This window comes from Symphalangus syndactylus, chromosome 20 (genome assembly GCF_028878055.3).
Source record: "Symphalangus syndactylus isolate Jambi chromosome 20, NHGRI_mSymSyn1-v2.1_pri, whole genome shotgun sequence".
NCBI lineage: Eukaryota > Metazoa > Chordata > Mammalia > Primates > Hylobatidae > Symphalangus > Symphalangus syndactylus.
Window position 1 is genome coordinate 57,971,286 of NC_072442.2, and position 21,714 is coordinate 57,992,999.

At 42.6% G+C, this 21,714-nt stretch overlaps 1 protein-coding gene across 2 annotated transcripts in view; it reads left to right on the forward strand.

Moving 5' to 3' along the window:
- The first annotated feature begins 12,258 nt into the window (after nucleotides 1-12,258).
- Nucleotides 12,259-21,714, forward strand: part of MYH13 (myosin heavy chain 13) — a 72,548-nt gene continuing 63,092 nt past the window's right edge. The window contains exons 1-3 of one of the 2 annotated variants that reach the window (XM_055256121.2): nucleotides 12,259-12,286; nucleotides 14,006-14,056; nucleotides 20,660-20,875. In XM_055256121.2, coding sequence (XP_055112096.2) covers nucleotides 20,672-20,875 — 204 coding nt within the window. In that variant the 5' untranslated portion in view covers nucleotides 12,259-12,286; nucleotides 14,006-14,056; nucleotides 20,660-20,671. Of the gene's footprint in view, nucleotides 12,287-14,005; nucleotides 14,057-20,659; nucleotides 20,876-21,714 lie in introns of those variants that run through there. The other variant, XM_063629437.1, reaches the window with a different exon arrangement.

Sequence of the window (21,714 nt, forward strand, 5' to 3'; positions counted from 1 at the left end):
TCATTTGATGGATGAGACCATTAGCACAGCTGCTGAAAGCTGTTGCCTGTCACCCAAGCTCTCTGTAAGGATTAACATTCCAGGACTGACACATAGCAGCTGTCAGTAAGCAAACTTAAATTCTGCCTCCTGGCTGTAGCAGAGGTTTGGGCACATGTTCCACATATCAGTGTCCCTAGGAAACATCACCGCAGACTCCATCGGTCACATTTTCCAAAGCGAGAAGCTGAAGAATCAGCCGTGGGCAGATGGAAAGAACCTTGCTTAAGGATGGAATTTGCCAGCCTGATTCCTCCCTCCTAGTTCCAAGGGCCACTAAGATGCTGCTTCCGGAGGCCGCAAGGAAAAAGAAAGCCTCTCCCTGGTGAAGGAGAAAAACATCTCCCTTGAGGAACACACCCAAAACAGGGCTTCTCTTAGATTCCAATAGCCTGACCTTCACAAGAGGGCAGACTATTTTCTCAGCTCCTCACAGAAACTATGGCTTGTGGCTTTCCTGGGGAAACTGAGGTACTGTGCAGTGTGAAGTCTCAAATTATGAGAAATTATGTTTAAAACATGGGTGGGGAAGGTAGTACCTTCTGAGCAACAAAATCATCACTTTTTCCACTATTTGGAAAAATAATTCAATTGGTACCCATGGATTTGAGTATCTGAACCTGACTTTATATAAGAATATATGAAAATACGAAGAATTAGCTGGGCGCGGTGGCGGGTGCCTGTAGTCCCAGCTGAGGCGGGAGAATGGTGTGAGCCCGGGAGGCGGAGCTTGCGGTGAGCCGAGATTGCGCCACTGCACTCTGGCCTGGGCGAAAGAGCGAGACTCCGTCTCAAAAAAAAAAAAAAAAAAAAAGAATATATGTGTGGCCGGACGCGGTGGCTCATGCCTGTAATCCCAGCAGTTTGGGAGGCCGAGGCGGGCAGATCACCTGAGGTGAGGAGTTTGAGACCAGCCTGGCCAACATGGCGAAACCCCATCTTTACTAAAAGTACAAAAATTACCCAGGCGTGGTGGCGGGTGCCTGTAATCCCAGCTACTCAGGAGGCTGAGGCAGGAGAATCACTTGAACCCGGGAGGTGGAGGTTGCAGTGAACCCAGATCACACCACAGCACTCCAGCCTGGCGACAAGAGTGCTACTCCATCTCAAAAAAAAAAAAAAAAAGGAATATTTATGTGTACCACATGTACAACATAATAATATGGCTATGTATGCACTGAAAAGTTTCAAACGGGCTTTGGTGACAAGAATTTTAAATTTTCTGTCTGGCCCAGTCAGTCATGGGACTTGCCCTCAAATGCCCTCTCCACACTCAATTTCATACCCTCCCCACCACACAGTCCTTCACGGATCTACTGTCTGGAATTACACAGCATAAATAAATCGCGGGGACAAACAAGGTCCTGCTCACTTGCAAACTCTTAAATGCACACTTACTGGCCAGGTCCCAGTATGGCCTCCAGGCCTGCCACAGCTACGGCGGGAGTCACTTCTGACCTTTCCTTCCCGCAGACTGACCCCTCCCATGATGCCCTGGGACGCACCGGAAGCGACTCCCCTCCTCTCCGGACAATTGAAAACATCGTTTCTCTCCTGTAGTGCCGGGGTGTCTCCTTCAAAGCACACTGCTGCAGTCTTCTTTTTTTTTTTTTCTTTTTTGAGACAGTTTCGCTCTTGTTGCCCGGGCTGGAGTGCAAGGGCGCGATCTCGACTCACTGCAACCTCTGCGATTACAAGCATGCGCCACCACGCCCGGCTAATTTTTGTATTTTTAGTAGAGACTTGGCGTTTCTCCATGTTGGTCGGCTGGTGTCGAACTCCCGACCTCAGGTGATCCTCCGCCTCGGCCTCCCAAAGTGCTGGATTACAGGCGTGAGCCACCGATCGGCGCACTGCTGCCCTCTTTTGACGCATTATCAGCACTTTGACCCACTCCCCTCCCTCCCCACAACTAGATCATAGTTGTTGAGAAAACAAACTTTCTCTTCAGTTCCTGAAAAAATGTCTTCATTAGCGTTCTGTTGAATGAAGAGCAGACATTCAATAAATTTTGTTGGACAGAATGAACCAATATTGTAGAAAAAGAGCAGATAACAGATCCAACACCCAGCACAGAAAAAGGAGGAAGAGGCCGGGCGCGGTGGCTCACGCTTGTAATCACAGCACTTCGGGAGGCCGAGGCAGGCGGATCACGAGGTCAGGAGATCGAGACCACGGTGAAACCCCGTCCCTACTAAAAATACAAAAAAATTAGCCAAGCGTGGTGGCGGGCGCCTGTAGTCCCAGCTACTTAGAGAGGCTGAGGCAGGAGAATGGCGTGAACCCGGAAGGCGGAGCTTGCAGTGAGCAGAGATCGCGCCACTGCACTCCAGCCTGGGTGACAGAGCGAGACTCCGTCTCAAAAAAAAAAAAAAAAAAAAGGAGGAAGAAAACAGCCTTTATAACAACAGCTGACATTTGAAACCCGAAGTCCTTACCTTAATTTCCAAGGCTCTAAACCATCTGGCTCTTGCCTACCTCTGCCACTACATTCCCTACTACTGATTCACTCTGCCCCACTGGCCCACCATCTCCCAGAGCGTTTGCATTTGTTTCCTCTGCCTGAAATACTGTCGCCGTTTGATATTTTCATGGCTTACTCATTCACTTCACTAGGTGTCTGCTCAAATATCACCTCTTCAGAGAAACTTTCCGACACAGCCACTGTTTCCTTATCCTGCTTTTCTTTCCTTCAGAGCATTTATCTTTAATTGACATATCTGTTTGTGACTTTATCCATTTTGTTCTCCAGTACTTAAAATCCTCCCAGCATATGGTAAGGTTTCAATGAATGTTGAATGAATGAATGAATGAATGCATGTTTACCATGTTGCCAGCTCTCTGCTAAGCCCTATGTATGTATTACAGCTTTGCAATTAACAGTTCCAGGTGGGAATTTCATCATCATTCTAGCTTGGATCATTCTAGGAGATCTCAAACTGATTCCATCTATCCTTGTCTTGGTCAGGCTTGTCTTGTCAGGAGGTTGCAGTGAGCCGAGATCATGCCATTGCACTCCAGCCTAGTGACAGAGTGAGACTCCGTCTCAAACAAACAAACGAAAAAGAATACATAAAAACATGGAAAAAAATGTGAAAAGATTTAAACCAAAATTTAGGTAGAGATTTTGAGGACTCTGCCATGATACCCCCCAACAACTTATCAGGTATAGTGATGAATTTACCACCACTTGCCCAAGACAGTCCTGGTTTTAAAATGGAAAGTCTCAAGAACTCCCTTAGCCCCAAACAAACTGGCATGGTTGGTCACCTACTTTCAGATATCCAGGCTCCTATCTTCCCTGTTTTGTTTTACTGCTATGTGGGGAGGAATGAATCTACACAGAAAATTGGCTACATATACTGGGTAGAATGAGAGGACTAAAAAGACAGTGGACAGGCTTTGGCAGCTGGTGGGCCTCACCAGACAGCAGCATCAAAGACATGAACAACATTGGAGACACTGACTTGGCTCCCAAAGCCCTCTGCCACTGTCAGTGGTTGGTGCGTTCACCGAAGAAAGCTCATGTTTTTCAAAATCACAGGGTTCTCTGTTGACATAGCCTCAACCACTCTCCCCTTTCCCAAACTATCATGTCACATTCAAATAGTTCCCTGCCATGCATTCATTAATTCACTTAATTACCACAAGAACCTCCTGAGTTAGTTATTGTTAACATTCCCATTCTACAGATGAGAAAACTGCGGCTGAGAAAGGTTAAGTAACTTGCCCAAATTCAACTAGCTTAAATAGTGAAGTCAGAATTTGAGACCCAGCATTCTGATTGTCAAGGTCCATTCTTAGTGACTGCATTATCATGCAGATTTTTTTTTTTTTTTTTTTGAGACGGAGTCTCGCTCTCTCACCCAGGCTGGAGTGCAGTGGCGCGATCTCGGCTCACTGCAAGCTCCACCTGCCGGGTTCACGCCATTCTCCTGCCTCAGCCTCTCCGAGTAGCTGGGACTACAGGCGCCCGCCACCATGCCCGGCTAATTTTTTTGTATTTTTTTAGTGGAGACGGGGTTTCACCGTGGTCTCGATCTCCTGACCTCATGATCCACCCGCCTCGGCCTCCCAAAGTGCTGGGATTACAAGCGTGAGCCACCGCGCCCGGCCAATCATGCAGATTTTAATTATATAAGTACATACTTTTACTGCATCCAACAAGTTTTTTTAGGACACATTAAGACCTCAGTGGTAGTAGTTAAAAGTAATCAGTCATGCTTTCCTTAGCTCTAATGAGGTTTTAAGCAGCTGAAGTAACCAAAACACAGCAAATAGACCCTGAGGTAGGAAGCAAACAGCAGGAGATCCTAACTCTCACCGACATGAGTCAAAGCTATGAAACCAGGCTGGAAAGTCTCCAGTTTACTGAACAGACCTAGCTGATAGGATTTTTTCTCTGAACACAATGTTCTCAGGTCATCCACACGATCTCTTCATGTTATTTTCGGTGAAGGATGCCTAGTTTATGTGTAATTCTGAGAAGCATGTATAATTCTGTGAGCATTAGCGTCTTACAGGATCTTGTAAAGCCAGAAGCAGCTGTCTTCAAGTGAAAATACAAACTGAACTTGGAGTCAAAAGATGTTTGTTTTAGCTCTCACTCTGCCACTTATTAGCCGTATGGTTAGTCACTTATCCTCACCAAGCCTCAGTTTTCCCACCTACAAAACTGTGATAAGTCTCTCTTCTCACTAACATTTAATAATCAATTTAAATAATGCTTTTGATAACCCCTATGAACTTTCTGCTTTGCACATTTTCAGTATATAAATACCAGCAGCAAAGAAGTTTATATATTCTATTTGAAAGAGTTCCAAATTTGCTCTGTTGAGTTTGAGAGTAGAATGGAGAGGGGTCTAATTTTATGTTTAGCATGAATTAGATAACCTGTCTAGAACCTCAATTTCTGATTCTGTAAGGTAGGAGTTACTTTAGACAATATTCAAAGCCTCCTTTAGTTCCAGAATCTATATTGTCATTCAAATCTTTAGTTAGGCAATTCAAATATGAATGGGGGCCATTCACCAATGTGACTTTCACCCAGAAATTTCTGTTCCTGGCTGGAAAACTTCCTGCTGCTTTTTGAAATTTCATCTGTTACATAAGCCCTGAGATAGCCTGAGTTGTAAGGGGTGAGGTATGATCCCACTATTAGCACAATTAATTGCCCTTTCTTCTCAAGTAGCCTTCTGAGGAGTGACCTCAATCACACTTTTTTCCTAGTCTTATTTGGCCTTGCTACTGCCTCCTTCTTCCCACTGCGCTATCCACATTGACATTTCCTCTGAATGCATCTTAAATAGTGATTCGTGAAGAGATTTGTCCCTAGGAAAATCAGAAAAATTTTTTCCTCCTCCTTAACACCTGCTCATTCCTTAATCCCTTGCTGCCACCCCCACCATCCTGCTGACATTGCTGTCAGGATCACCTCCCTGGCCAATCCAATGCCCTGTTCCTGGTCCTCGCTTTCTCCAGCTTCTCTGTAGCATTCTTCATGATAGCCTCTCTCTTGAAAATATCACCTCCTTGACTTATTTTGACACTAATAATAAAGTTACCTTCACTTTAGAGTAGACTAAATGATTTTGTAATAAGACTGAAGAAAATTTCCAGTCATAGAACTCCTCTCAGGTTTGAGAGAGGTGGGCTGATAGTGTGGGGTGGGAGCTATGGACTTGGGGGAATAGTGAGGAAATAGAGATGATGAAACCCCAAAACAAGGAATCTCTCAGAGGTGATGGATATGACTATTACCTTGATTATGCTATATGCATATGTCCAGACTCATCAAATTGTGCGCTTAAGTGTGTATAGCTTTTTGTATATCAATTATGCTTCAATACAGCTGTAAAAAAAAGAAAGAAAACAATGAGTCCCTTTCCCCCTGAAAAAGGGCCTATATGAATAAAAATAAGTGGTGACCAAACTTGTTTCTAAAGATGAAAGTGGTCTTCTTTACTTGATGACTTTTATGTTGCTGAGTAACCAGAAGAGTAGAAATGCATGTCTATGGCAGAGCTAAATGATTCCACATAATAGAGGAACAACTGAGTACCCTAGGGGTGCAGAGAAATTCCTGAAAGGAAGAAAGGAAAAGACATCCAGCGTCAGTGTAAAGAAAAATGGACTTTGCAGAACAGACATTTCTGATGGAAACAGATAATGTATTCTGAGATGTGTAATATAATCCTCTTCTACGTCTCCCCTAAAATATCTTTAGTAAATTCTGCATTGCTCATTTAGATTTTGGGGGATGGTGGATTATATGCTGAGACCAGGTCAGGGTGGGTGGACATGAAAATACACAGTTTGGCATGGGCTAGAAGCAGACTGCACACAGAGATAGCCACATCTAGATGGCATAGACAGGATTTCATTAGGTACCTGCATCATTCTCGTGACTTGGACAGAAGCAGAAAAATTTTTTCTGATTTTGCAGCTGAAGGGGAAAGACTCCAGAGTTGCTAGGAGAAGGGAGGGGGGCTCACCCCAGTCAGAAAATGGCAGAAGTAAGCTGGGGACTCTGTCAGGTCTTCTGACTCCAGCAAGATCTTACCACTTCTCACTTGGTATTTGCTTACTTGCAGAATGACCCTTATTTATTTTTATTTACTTTTTTCCTCTTTTTCTGCTTTCATTTCCTCTTCCCATGTCTGCAACACCTAGCCTTCCTGTGAGCACTCAACTTTCACAATAGTTTAAAGTATCACCTCTAGACAAATGATATCCTCCAACACAGAGGACGACATCTCTAGCCTTGACACCTCCTTTAAACATTGAACCCTCATCTCTGCCACATCATCTCACGCTCAATATGTCCAAAATCAACACTCATCTTTCTCCACTTCAGTGTCTCCTCTGGGCTGGTGTCATGGCCCTAGATTCCAGGCTGAAATGAGGGCTGCGTGACAGGCAGGATCCTTTGACGACTCTTTGCCCCTCAAACTCGGCAGTCATCAAAGCCCTTTGGGTCCTGCCTTTAGGGGACCTCTTGAGTTTTCTCTCTTTCCTTTTGAACTTCATTTTTATTCTCTGTAATTGAGGCCCTCTTCATTTTACACCAATTTTTTAAAAATTTTTTCTGCAAACACTTAACTATGATGACTTAATCATGTTTTTTTTTTTTTTTTTTTGTGAGACAGAATCTCACTCCGTTGCCCAGGCTGGAGTGCAGTGGCATGATCTCCACTCACTGCAAGCTCCGCCTCCTGAGTTCACACCATTCTCCTGCCTCAGCCTCCTGAGTAGCTGGGACTACAGGCGCCTGCCACCACAACAGGCTAATTTTTTTGTGTGTGTATTTTTAGTAGAGATGGGGTTTCACCGTGTTAGCCAGAATGGTCTCGATCTCCTGACCTCGTGATCCGCCCACATAGGCCTCCCAAAGTGCTGGGATTACAGGCATAAGCCACCGGGCCTGGCCAATTATTTTTTTTATTCAGTGTAATTGATTGTTAATATACACTGAGTAGATTTTAATATATTGATGTAATATGGGGTAGAGCCTCAAAAAATAAGCCTAGAACTCACAAAGGTCTTAAATGGGCCCTAATATACACTTCTTTTTTTAATTTTTTGAGATGGAGTCTTGCTCTGTCACCCAGGCTGGAGTGCAGTGGTGTGATCTTGGCTCACTGCAACCTCCATCTCCCAGGTTCAAGAGATTCTCCTGCCTCAGCCTCCCAAGTAGCTGGGATTACAGGCACTCGCCACCATGCCCAGCTAATTTTTGTGTTTTTAGTAGAGACGGGGTTTCACCATGTTGGCCAGGCTGGTATCAAATTTCTGACCTCAAGTGATACACCTGCCTTAGCCTCCCAAAGTGCTAGGATTACAGGCGTGAACCACCACACTTGGTCCCTAATACACACTTCTTTTACCACTTGGGGTTTGAAATTTCACTGTTCCTGCTTTGCCTAAATGGGACATTGTAGAAGAAAAACTACAAGCCCATGCAATGCTCTTGTCCCTGACTCTGCATAACAGAATCAGAGCCACCAGGGCTGGACTCAGAACCACCAGCCACCAGGATTCACAACCAGTGCAAAAGCCACCCTGCGGTGCTGTGGGGAATTTTAACACAGATCTGAAAGAACAGGGGCATTGAGGGCTAAAGTCTAAGCATCTAACAGCCTGCCTGCTCCCACGAGCCATCAGAACCTGTCCAGTCATCTAGGGAAGTTTTACACCAAGATTTTTTCAATAGTCACAAATTGCTTCTAGGCCGCCAGATTCTCTTGCCACCATTACATCATATCACCAGTTCTAGACTCATCTTCAAATATGTATGTGTGTGTGTGCGTGAGTGTGTGTGTGTGCGTGTGTGTGTGCGTGAGTGTGTGTGTGTGCGTGTGCGTGTGTGTGTTTGTGTAATCTGCCCACTTTCATGCTCACAAACCTCAAAAGGCCTCCCAGTGATCTCGGAATAATGCCTGACTCCTTTCCTGGGCACTGAAAATCCATCACAAATAAGCACAGCCCACTTCTGCCTTCACCTCCGTGTTACCCCCAACCCCACCCCAGTCCTGTGCCGTGGCCTGGCTTTCCCAGTTGACCTTCCTAAAATATCCTGGGAAGACTTGTTTCCAAGCCATGATCCCTCAGTTCCCTAAGCCTAGAACCTCCTTCCTGTTCCCCTCACCCAGTTAAAAGTCTGCGTCCTTTAAGAGACAGGAGAGACTAGAGGAAAAGGCATGGCTTTGGAATCAGAAATCCTGGATTTCAGTTCTGGTTCAATTGCGTACTAGCTGTGGGGCCTTTTAGCCAATCCCTTACCCTTTTAGGCCTCAGTTTCCCCATTTAGACAGCGGGAATAATAATAATATGAATCGTATAAACCTCTCAGCCTAGTAGAGAAAAATAAACATAACAAAATATATAAAATCGTCATGTAAACTGAAAAGTACTAAAAGATTATTATTATCTACAGTCACTACTCCCGTCCAGATCTCTTCCCTCCTTCAAAATAAATAAAATGTTATTATTAATAATTATCATAACAATTCTGCTAATATTTTATATATACAACACAATTTATGGTTTTCAAATACCTTGTACATACATCAAATCCACTGTCCACAATCCAATCAGTTTAGGATAGTTTCATCTTGGGAAAGTGATTTATCCTTTTCATGTCTATGCACTTCTCTTCCCATCTGCAATGTCAGCTCCTTCGGGGCAGTGATCTTAGCTCATATCCCTGTTCCCCATTCCCAGCACAGAGTCTAACGCCAAGTAGGCACTCAAACATGATGCATTTCCAAAAATGAGATGTTATAGGCATAGGCTCTAGAGCCAGAGAGCATTTGAAACTCATTTCAGCTGCTGACTAGTTGCATGGCCTTGGGCAGGTTGCTTAAACTCTCAGTGGTTACACAATAGGAAGGATATTAGCACCTACCTCACAGGACTATTATAAAGCTTCAGTGAATCAATATGGATAAAGCCTGGCATGTGGTGAGTTCTTAAGTCTTTTTTCATTTCTTTCTTTTTTTTTTTTTTTTTTTTTTTTGTTAATTTGAGATGGAGTCTTTCTCTGTCGCCCAGACTGGAGTGCAACGGCACCATCTTGGCTCACTGCAACCTCCACCTCCTGGGTTCATGCAGTTCTCATGCCTCAGCCTCCCAAGTAGCTGGGATTACAGGTGTGCACCACCATGCCTGGCTAATTTTATTGCTATCTTTAGTAGAGATGGGGTTTCGCCATGTTGGCCAGGCTGATGTCGAACTACTGACTTCAAGTGATCCACCTGGCTCGGCCTCCCAAAGTGCTGGGATTACAGGTGTAAGCCACCACACCCAGCCTAGTTCTTAAGTCTTCATTATTACCATTAAATGAAATTCAGAGTCTGATTCCATTCTTTTCTTATCACTTCAGGCCATTCAACACATGAGTCAGGATGACTCCCCTATGAGTCATCTTTATTCATTTATTCACCAGAACGAACATTTACTGAGCATCTGCTACATGCAAAAGGCTGCACCTTGAATAAAAGCAACTGTGCTTATGGCTGATCACTCTTGGTTGCTTTCTTCTGGGCCAGAACTTTGCTATGGATTATGTCCTTCAGCCCTTCCTCTCTTGTTTTCTGGAACAGGAAATAAATAAGTTTGCGTTCCAACATCAAATCACCTAGGGAAGTTCCAGGTCTAAAAAAAAAAAAGTATTCATATTTCTTTACTGAAGGGCTTCTCACATCCCTTAATATGCTAATATTTATGATGAATCTGTAACAGGAGGTAATAGAGTTTAACACATTTCTTAAGCTTATTTAACCACAGGACCATTTATTTCAAAGTGACCCTCCCAATCTGCATTCTGTCAAATCTACTTTAGAAAATACTTTGTGGAAGCTAGGCGTGGTGGCTCATGCCTGTAATCCCAGCACTTTGGGAGGCCAAGGCAGGCAGATCACCTGAGGTCGGGAGTTCGAGACCAGCCTGACCAACATGGTGAAACCCCGTCTCTATTAAAAATACAAAATTAGGTGGGCCTGGTGGCACATACCTGTAATCCCAGCTACTCGGGAGGCTGAGGCAGGAGAATCAGTTGAACCCAGGAGGTGGAGGTTGTGGTGGGCCGAGGTCGCGCCATTGCAATCCAATCTGGGCAACAAGAACAAAATTCTGTGAAAGAAAGAAAGAAAGCAAGAAAGAAAGAAAGGAAGGAAGGAAGGAAGGAAGGAAGGAAGGAAGGAAGGAAGGAAGGAAGGAAAGAAAGGAGGGAGGGAGGGAGGGAGGGAGGGAAAATACTTTATGGAAGTCCTATCTTTACCTACTCCTCCTCTGGTCTAAAATTAACTTTGATTAATGCAAACTGTGTTTTGGAAATGTCCTACCTACATGAAATTCTACCCACTGGAGACTGATGAAGGAACCTTTGATTCAGCAAACACTGATTATATACAATTTAAGCAGATCACTCTGCATTGCAGTAAATGGCTCTAACTTCTACATATACAGTTGTTCCTACATAGTCAAACATTGCTTATATTTTAGCAAAAAATAAAAAATCTCCTGAGTAACCATAATAATTGTCACAAAGACCACGTATTTTCATTAGAACCCACTAGAGCTGCACTCAGAACTTATTTACTCTTACTTTAGCCTGATCTTAATTTTGTAATCTCTTTCTCAATCGATAATACAAAATCAGGCTAGTAAAGACAAACTTACCACAGACAGAAATTACACCTGAGAGGCTGGCCATGAAGGCAAAGATAGAAAATCTAAAAAGTAAGGCCGAGTGTGGTGGCTCACACTTGTAATCCCAGCACTTTGGGAGGCCAAGGCGGGAGGATCACTTGAGGTCAGGAGTTCAAAACCATCCTGGCCAACATGGTGAAACCCCATCTCTACTAAAAATATAAAAATTAGCCAGGTGATTATAGCACATGCCTATATATAGCACATGCCTATAATCCCAGCTACTTGGGAGGCTGAGACAAGAGAATTGCTTGAACCCGGGAAACGGAGTTTGCAGCAGGCCAAGATCATGCCACTACACTCCAGCCTAGAGGAGACAGCAAGACTCTGTCTCAATAATAATAATAATAATAAATAAAAGTATACACCAAAATTCACAGCAGGAATAATTAGTGCAGGCATGACCCACCAAGAACCAGATCCTTGATGACTTTATTATATCATCTCCCAGACCCCCAGAGTGATCAAGAAAAGCTTAAATTCTATTCAAGATAGTAGGTTACACAGAGCAGGATAATGTAAAATACATTTTGGAACGCTTTTCTTCCACTAGATTTTTAAACAAACAAATACATAAATAAGACTGGATGTGTTAAAAGGTCAACCTTAAATTTCCAGAGATTTCTGAGATGAGAAGCACACCATCCCATACCAATGCCGGGTAAATGAGGTGTAGTTACTGTCCACACTAGTGATCACCCATTGCTTGACAAAGCATCCTGTGGTTCTGTCCTTCAGTGACCTTCTTAGCACACTCTGCTCCAGTTCCACTCAGCCCCTAGGACTCTCTAAGTCTCAAAGATCTGTGTCCAACGTCAAAATCCCCAAGCAGCTGACTTGGCATTATGCAGCCTCCGCTGGTCATTTATCCAAGTAACAAGAGTGAGTGATCAGGGCTACGACGCATTTACATCTAACAAGTAAATGGTGATCCCCCAAATATAGCCAAGTTAGAGTGCTGGGCTGGCAGATTTGGGAGTATAAAGAGAGCTGGGGGGTCATACTCCTGAAATTGCTGTGACTGCAGCATCTCTAGGTAAGTGCTCACAAGTGCCCACTTTTTTGCTCCATGTAGCTATAGTTGCACCTGATCAGGTTACCAGTCAAGGGGGGAAGACAACGAAGTAGCCTTTATGGAGGGCCTACTAAGTGCAAGGTCTTGTGTTGAGGGCAAGGTTGGAGATAAGATGGAAAGACAAGACAACTGCCTTTCAAGAAACTTTTACAAGGGGTGAAAAGACAAGAATATAAGCAATTATAAGACAAAAAATATTCACCTGCAGAACAAAACTGAGTATAATGCATGATTCCTCCTCTGATTATTTAGGTCAATGTTATACTGTTCAGTTGGCAAATTAACTTGGTAACTTGTGGTACCTCTTCTGTGATTGCTTAAGCTATTATTTGAAATTTTTATGGTTATTTGTTTCCCATGTCAGGATTTCTGAAAAATGGTTGTGGGAAAAAATAATCCCAAGCATCTTACCCATCTTACAAAGTGTCATAGTCTGATATGAATTGACTGGTTTGCAGACTGTTCTCACATGGTGTATTTTATGGACTTGGGACTGGATTGTGTCTGACAGTGCAATAGCATCCCTCAGAGACTTGTGATACTTTGAATTCAGGCCACCATCTCTATGGAGAACTTTCTGTTATAGACTCATAGGGCTGAAAGGAATCTTGGAGATTTTCTGGTGCATCTGATTCATTTTACAGAAGGAAATAGAAGCCCAAAGAAATCATAACAGCTACTAACAGAACTGATATTAGAATTTCTGTAGATCTGCCTCCATATTTTTTTAAATTGAGGATTCAGAATATAGTATATAATACTTCAATTTTTTAAGAAATTGTGAGAATTTTAGGATATAGCTGGAGATTATTTAAGATGCATTAAAGACGGAGAAGGAAGGAGGCAATAAAGATAGTAAACCAAATCCCAAGTGTCTGTTCCCACCTAAATAGGGCTTCATGAACTACTCCCCTGGCTCCATAAAAGCACTGAATGGTAAATGGGAAGTTTGCTTAGATTACATTTTGAAAATTTTTCAGACACTCATGCCTCCTTGAGATAGCCATGTAGTTTATAAACTCCTAGAGCTGAGATTCCTTAGTCCCAGGTGACTTTTCAGCTGCCCTACCTTCATCATCTTCAGGGGGAATTTAAAGCATTGAAGAGAATAAAGAAGTCTTTGTCCACAATTTATAACTTTTCTCCTATTGCCGAAAAGAGGTGACTGCCCCTAACCATCCAAGCTGCAATCTGGAGCATTCCCCTCCCTACTTTCTTTCTTCCCTGACCCCTCCCAGCCCCCAGTCAGAAGCAGTTTCTCTAAGTTCCCATAGTACTTTGTTTAGACTCCTTAAAAATTTGTCTTAATCCTGTTCAAAGACTTATTTGAGCATTCTCTTATCCCTTACTAACGTTTGCATTCCTATAGGGCAGATACTGTACTTTCTTCTTCATACCCCCTTAAGGAGCTGACACAGTACGTTGTACACACAGAAGTTTCTCAAGAGAGTATTAATTAAATGTTGTAAATAACCATTTAAAGAATAATGATTTTAATCAAAAGTAAAAATTCAAAACAGTAAATTTATTTCATTCCACACTGTCTACTGTGTATCTATTTAAGGTAGATAAACTAGAACAAACATAGTTTCTATATTCATTTAAACTCTTTGTAGCTCATTTGGGGTTCTTTTTTTTTTTTTTTTTTGGTTTGTTTTTTGTTTCTCAAATTATCCCCAGGAAGACGCTTTATTCCTGAAGGACACTGACTGTCACTTGGGAACCAAGAAGGTAATACACGTTCTCATTCTTGCCACACTCATAAGAAGATGAAATTGATGAATTTGAAACCAACAACTTAACTATTCTTAAAGGTAGATTTTAAAATATATACAGGTTTTACCAAAGGAAGAATGGCTTCTCGTATTTGCTCATTACACCGAAATGTACAAAATATAATGCAGAATTTTGACATACAAGCTCCAAGTCAATATACAGTACTTTGTTGGCCCAGAACACGATGTTCATAGGGTCCAAATGCAGTCTTCACACAAAGGCTAACTTTGCTGCTCCTTGATCAGAGTCTGCACCCCTGAATCCACACAGCTGCACCTTCCCTCACATGTAATACTGAAGGAATGGGGAGGGATCGGTTCAATCCTATGGCCGGTGTGGTAATAAAAACCCTATCCCCTTAAAATGTGTGTTTATTAGAGGTAATTCTAGATGAATTGGGACCAAAAAAGCCAAGGTGTCATTGAATCATGACCACACCATTGCTGACAAGACACAGTAGCAGTGAAATTCCCAGGAGAGGGATGAAAGTTGAGAGTAGTGTCATGGTACACAGAGGATAAACAGAGAGAGAGGAGCCCTCACAAGTGGGTGATGGAGATTAGGCAGGCGGGGGTGGTCATCTCAATTAGAAGGCCCTTAAAGACAGGAACAGAGGTGGTTGAAGGGGCACAGCTATGCAACGTTGGAAGCAGGTCCTGCTGTTGGAACAGAGAAGAGGCTAATTAAGGAAACTGTAGAGGGTGGTGCTCAGTGGGCAGCATGAGTCATGCCTAGAGACTTGGTCGGATCTAACAAGGTGAAGTTTATCAGTCAAAAATGAATGGTCTTCCCTTGGGTCCCAACTCACAGTTGCATAAATATAGGGAGAAGATCTGACTTCGCAACTGCATGCACGGAGAGGATTGAGGGCCTTTGCTTGACAGGGAGTGGTGCGTCAGCAGTGTGAGACGTGGCTGCCAACAGGCAATCACCACCTCAGGCATGACACCTAGGTCAAGAGAGGTGAGGGCACACTCCAGTGAAGGGTGACATGTGGTTTGGATATCACACTTTAAGAGATTAACAGGAGTGGGTTCAGGGAAGAGTGACCGAGATGGTAAGGGATTCAGAAGCACATCATAGAAGAAGCAAAGGAAGCTGAGACTATTTAGCATGGAGAGGATAGAGCTAAGCAGAACACAGAACGGCCATCAAAAGGGTGAAGAGTTGTCACCCAGGAAGACTTGAACTCGTTCTGCTGTTACAAGGGGTGGAATGAGAAACTATTGTCTGAAGTTACGGAGAGTCAGATTTTAATTTAAAGCAAGAAGAATCTTTGGCCTATCAAACCTGCCCCAAAGGGAAAAGAGTTGTGCCTAAAAGTATTCAATTAGGTTAGATGCACCATTGCAGGAATATGGAGGGATAACGCAAGCATCATCTAGGTAACACTACTAGGAGATGCTGGGTTCTGAGTCACGGTTAGAGTAAGTGAAGGGAGAAAAATCTCTACTTGAAAACTCTCAGTGAGGCCCAGATGTAAAAGCCTTGTTTTTCCAGGAGGACTAAAAATGTGGCTCAACTATCAGTTATGGCAGCCTTTCCCTGACTTCAGACTTTATTCTCCTATTGTCATCACAAGTTTTGCAATAGTCATGTTAACATCAATACTGTCAATTTACTTAATATTTTTATTTACATTGATTCATTTTCTTTTCTTACTTGTTTTTAAAGTTACCCTATATGCTTGCTATATCAGCATTAGCTGAGAAATTTGTAGGATATTTAAAAGCTCAAACCCAACTCCAGACCTACTGAATATTCACAGTAGGATTCATATGCCCATTTAAGTTTGAGAAACACTGATTTATATCATAGAATACATGGATGTAGCACACTTCCTAAACGTTAAACAAATATTACCCTATTTCCATCAATTCTGATTTTTTATATTTTTTACAAATTTATCTCTGAAATGAGGATGCATATTACAATCTATGAAAGAAGCATTGCAGTTTAAATTAGCTGCATTTTTTTTCTTTATTTGTGGAACTTATAATTGATGGCACATTTTGATAAAATAAGGTAACAGGCTTTAAAATAAGCATACAAATATTAAATAAAGAAATATTTGCCTAACATTATTTTGTGTACAAGCAACAAGACTGTGCCATGGTTTTGGCTTTAGAAAAGCAGAGTAGTTTCATACAAGCAAAGTAATGCTTTAAACCGGTAGTTCCCAAACATGTTTCTGAGGACCTTATCAAAAAATCAGATTCCCTGGTCCCAGCCACAGAGATTATGTTGCAGATGGTTTTGAAGTAAATCATCTTCCAACACTTTTGGGTATCATGCTTAACGCTAAGTCAAGCTACATATTACAAGGCCGTAAACCTGTAATCAGTCAGGGTTCCCTTATGCAATAGGGCAGCCATTCTCAAAGTGTGGTCTGTGGGTCCTGGTAGACTCCCAAGAACTTTTCAGGAGGTACATGAGGCTAAAACAATTTCACAATAATACCCAGCTGTTATTTGCCATCTTCACTGCATGAGTGATGCAAAAGCAAGGATGAATAAATGGCTGGTACCTTATTACAAATCAAGTCACCGCACCAAACTGTATTAGTAATTACTGTATTCTTCACTACCATACACTTGCACTAAAAAGTTTCATTAATAATTTTATGTGATGAAATGGGAAGTCCACCAAAGTTTGATGGTTGTCTCCTGGAAAAGCACATGTGCATTTGTGTGAGTTGCAAGCTGAACTAGCCACTTTATTCATAAAGCACCATTTTTATTTAAAAGACCAACTAGCAGACAAACTATGGTTATTCAGACTTGGATATCTGGCAAACATGTTCTCCAAAAGGAACAATGTTGTTGTCATCTCGGGGAAAAAACTGACAGCATCTGTTATAAATCACAACTTTGAGCCTTCAAGTACAAACAAGAATGCGTACAGGAAAACATGTATTTGCCACCATTAGCTTGACGGCTTCCTAATACTGAAAGAATTTTCAAATGATATCACAGTGGTGATATTGATGATTGTAATTTTTTTAATATTGTGTGAGAAAATGTGTCCACATTTGGAAGTACTATATAATTCAGTGAACCAGTATTTTCCAAACAACCAATGTATGAAATCCACATATGGGAAAAGAAGATCCACTCAAAATGCAAGACAGACTAGTGGATTATAATGTAATGGAGTATAAAATGCTTATTGATATGGCTTCAGATTCCACATTGCAACTAACCTTTAAGAAACTACCACTTATCAAGTTTTGGTAGAGTATCTAAGAAGAAAATTCACAATTATTTGAAAAGGTGATTAAAATACTCTTTCCTTTTCTGAATTACATAGCTAAATATTTTATATTTATTTTCACCAAACATACAGCAATGGCATGAATACAGAAGGAGATATGAGAATCCAACAGTCTTCCATTAAGGAGACATTAAAAAGATTTGCAAAAAATGAAAAACAACACTACCTTTCTCACTAATCTTTTTGTTTTGGAAAACATGGTAATTTTTATTAAAGTATTTATGTTGGCCAGGCACGGTGGCTCACGCTTTTAATCCCAGCACTTCGGGAGGCTGAGGCGGGAGGATCACTTGAGGTCAGGAGTTCAAGACCAGCCTGGCCAACATGGCGAAACCCCATCTCTACTAAAAACACAAAAATTAGCTGGGCATGGTGGCGGGCGCCTGTAGTCCCAGCTACTCAGGAGGCTAAGACAGGAGAATCACTTGAACCCAGGAGGTGGAGGTTGCAGTGAGCTGAGATTGCACCACTACACTCTAGCCTGGATGACACACTGAAACTCCATCTCAATAAAATAATAAAATAAAATATTTATGTTAATGTAATGAATTTGATAGTAATTTTTAGTCAATATTTTTTAATTTCTCAATTTCAATTTCCAATATGGTAAATATCAATAGATATGACTTACATAAACCAAATCTTATGGGGCTCTCAGTCATTTAGTTTTAAGAGTGCGAAGGAGTCCTGAAACCACAAAGTTTGAAAACTGCTGCTGTAGTGAAATCCACCTAAGCCATTACATTAGGGACTATCTTCAAAGAAATGAGAGAAGAAAGCCATGCGGATGAATTCTTTCTCATCCTCCAGGTAGTAACTGAGAGACTCTAAACCAGCGTGATGGCTGCAGGCCAAGAGCCTTATTTGTGGGTGCTACATTTGAATTCCAGTCCCTTACTATGAAAACCTAACCACGAACCCACAGATGGTTCAGCAGAGCCACTGGACAAAGTATAACTAAAATGCAACTTATCTGAATAAGGCCCCGCGGGAAGCGGATGCTTTTCTTTCTGTAAGACAGAACCCCACAGAATCACAGGAAAGGATATTTCAACAATGGCCAGTTACCAATAAAGAGAACAATTGCATAAAGGCTAAGATGGGGGAGAGAACTATAACATGTTCAACTTTCCCACTATAAAGAGGACATAAAATACCTTATTCAAAAAATATGATGTATTTCAGGCCAGGCGTGGTGGCTCACACCTGTAATCCCAGCACTTTGGGAGGCCAAGGCGGGTGGATCACCTGAGGTCAGGAGTTCAAGACCAGCCTGACAAACATGGTGAAACCCCATCTCTACTAAAAATACAAAAATTAGCCGGGCACCTGTAATCCCAACTACTCGAGAGGCTGAGGCAGGAGAATTGCTCAGACCTGGGAGGCAGAGGTTGCAGTGAACCGAGATTGCGCCATTACACTCCAGCCTGGGAGACAGAACAAGACTGTTCTCAAAAAAAAAAAAAAAAAAAGATTTATTTCTTAAGACAGATATAGAGAGATATGTGTGTGTATGTGTGTGTGTATGACTTGACTCCATTTTATGTCAGTTACAGAATTAAGTGGGAAAGAAAAGAGGAGAGAAGGGAAGGAAAGAGGAAAGAGACTTGAGGAAAATAGGTAGTGGAGTAGAGGGAAGAGGTGCAGAGGAGGAATGGGAGAAGCAAATTCTGAGAAAAGGAACAGTCCACACAGGACTTACAGAAACCTTAGACAGGAGCGAGGCTGGCTTCTCCCTTGTAAGCGGGAAGAGGCTGCGCCCCAGAGAGCTTAAGCGGTTTGATCAGTGCTAGGACTTTAAGATGAATTTTCTGCATTCTAAACAGGGACAATACATTACATAAAAGAAGGAAAAAATACATAAAGAGAAGAGCAAGAAAGGCAGCAAAGGGAGATAGTTTAGGAGAAAGTGATACAAGGGATAAGAGAGAGACTAATACCCCCTACACACACACACCCATACACACACACACACACACACACCATGCAGCGAGTTCTAAGGTGGCTATTAATCTAACTAAACAATGTTTGTCACACCCTGACACTGATAGGCACGAAGTTTAGAGACTGCGTTTAGAGTTTAGAAGCCCAGTACTTCCCGATCTCCTATGTATAGAAATTACCTGGGGATCTTGCTAAAAAGTAGGTGCTGATTCCATTATCTTGGGTGGGTCTGAGATTCTGCATTTCTTAATGAAGTCCTGCATGAAGCTGCTGCATTTCAAGGACCACTCTGGGAACGGGAAGCCACTATGCCAGCCATCCTCAGTGTGGTCCCTGGATCAGCAGCATCTGCATCACCTGGGAACTTGCTAGAAATGCCCATTTTTGGGCCCCACTTCAGACCTACTAAATCAGAAACCGTGGGGATGGGGCCCGTAATCTGGCTTTAACAGCCCCTCAAGGGGATTCGGGCATGTTAAAGTTTGGGACCATCGCCCTGGGCCATTTTGCCTCCCATCATCTTGTTATTTAAACAAATGTGACAAATCTTCATGTTCAAGTCATTCACTTTTCACGGGGCTAACCGAAATGTCTATTAAGAATTATCAGCATTCCAACGATGATTTTCAAATATTCTTAAGATTTTAGAATGACACTGAGATCACAGGCTCAAACACGATGAGTGATTTAGAAAGTGCTCCCTAGGCCGGGCTTGGTGGCTCATGCCTGTAATCCCAGCACTTTGGGAGGCCGAAACGAGCGGATCATCTGAGGTCAGGAGTTCAAGACCAGCCTGGCCAACATGGTAAAACCCTCTCTCTACTAAAAATATTTTTAAAATAGCTGGGTGTGGTGGCAGGCGCCTGCAATCCCAGCTACTCCGGAGGCTGAGGGAGGAGAATCGCTTGAACCTGGGAGGCAGAGTTTGCAGAGCCGAGATCGAGCCATTGCACTCCAGCCTGGGTGACAAGAGCAAAACTCTGTCTCAAAAAAGAAAGAAAGAAAGAAAGTGCTTCCTGAAGACTCTTTTATTGGGTTCACCTTGGTTCTAATTGATTCAGACATGCACAGATGGGGCTGAACTAAAATATTCCCAAAATCGACACTCAGATGATAAAAAAACAACCTTCATACTTTTTTGTTAGAATAAAATAATCCCCTTTAGCTTATTCCCGCTTGCACACTTTAAGCTCCTAGACCTGGCCATAGATCCCTCAGGACCTGTGTTCAATCTAGGAGCCTTTGAATCTGGCCCCCTGTTTGAATAGAATAAGGGTAGGGGCCCTGCAGCTTCAGCAGTCACCCAGGCACAAGACTCAACAGTCCCTTTGGTCTTCCTAGCCCTCTACAGTCATGAGCTCTGATACAGAAATGGCCATTTTTGGAGAAGCAGCTCCCTACCTCCGGAAACCAGAGAAGGAGAGAATTGAGGCTCAAAATCGTCCGTTCGATTCCAAGAAAGCCTGCTTTGTAGCGGATGATAAGGAAATGTACGTGAAAGGCATGATCCAGACTAGGGAAAACGACAAAGTCATAGTCAAGACGCTCGATGACCGGGTAAGTGTTGATTCCAGATGTCTTTGATAACATGGGCATGCTCATTTGTCTTTGGAGTAGAATATTAGAAATTGCATGCTGGTCCTTCGGAATCTGAAGACAGCACAAAACTTAGTTCAACTGTGTTGTGGTGAAGTAGCAGGTGAAAACCGCTATTACATGCATCTTCACTCTTGCCTCTTTCCTTCTCCAAGGACTTGGGCTTTGAGGGATTTTGTGGTGTTTGCTTTAGAGGAAAGCAGCAGGTGAGGGCAGAAAAGGTTGATCTATTTAAGGAAGAGGCTGATACTGGATGGGCCGACCAATTATACCTCTCTGGGCTGCAGAGTGGCTCCTACAGAGGAAGCTCAGGAGCCATTAACTCGTTTAATGTGGAGAATTATCATGTACCATTCAGTACTTACTGGACATCCACCAAGTCTAGGTCACAGCATTGATCGCTTTGCAAATATAAGCATACCTCTGCACCTGCTTTCCCAAAGTTTCCCAAAGATGTATATGGCAGGTATGAATCTCATTCACAAACTCAGGCATATGAGACAGACCTTGCTTTTATTTTTTGTTATTAAACTTAACCTCTGATTCCAGTCCTTTTTAAGTGGGCTGGGAAAAAATGTGTTCAGTCACTCTTGGGGTGCCCCCACCACCGCCTCAGGGATATGTCACATTTTCAGAACCTTACACACCACTACACGGGGGACTCACAGCCTCCCTGGAGGATCTATTAAGAAACAAGTCCCAGTCCTTAAAGATTCAGGATACATAGACTTTTCTACCTCCCCTTTGGCTACCTTGAGTGTCTGTCTCTCTTTTTCTAGTCTTGGGTGGTGGAGTGGAAG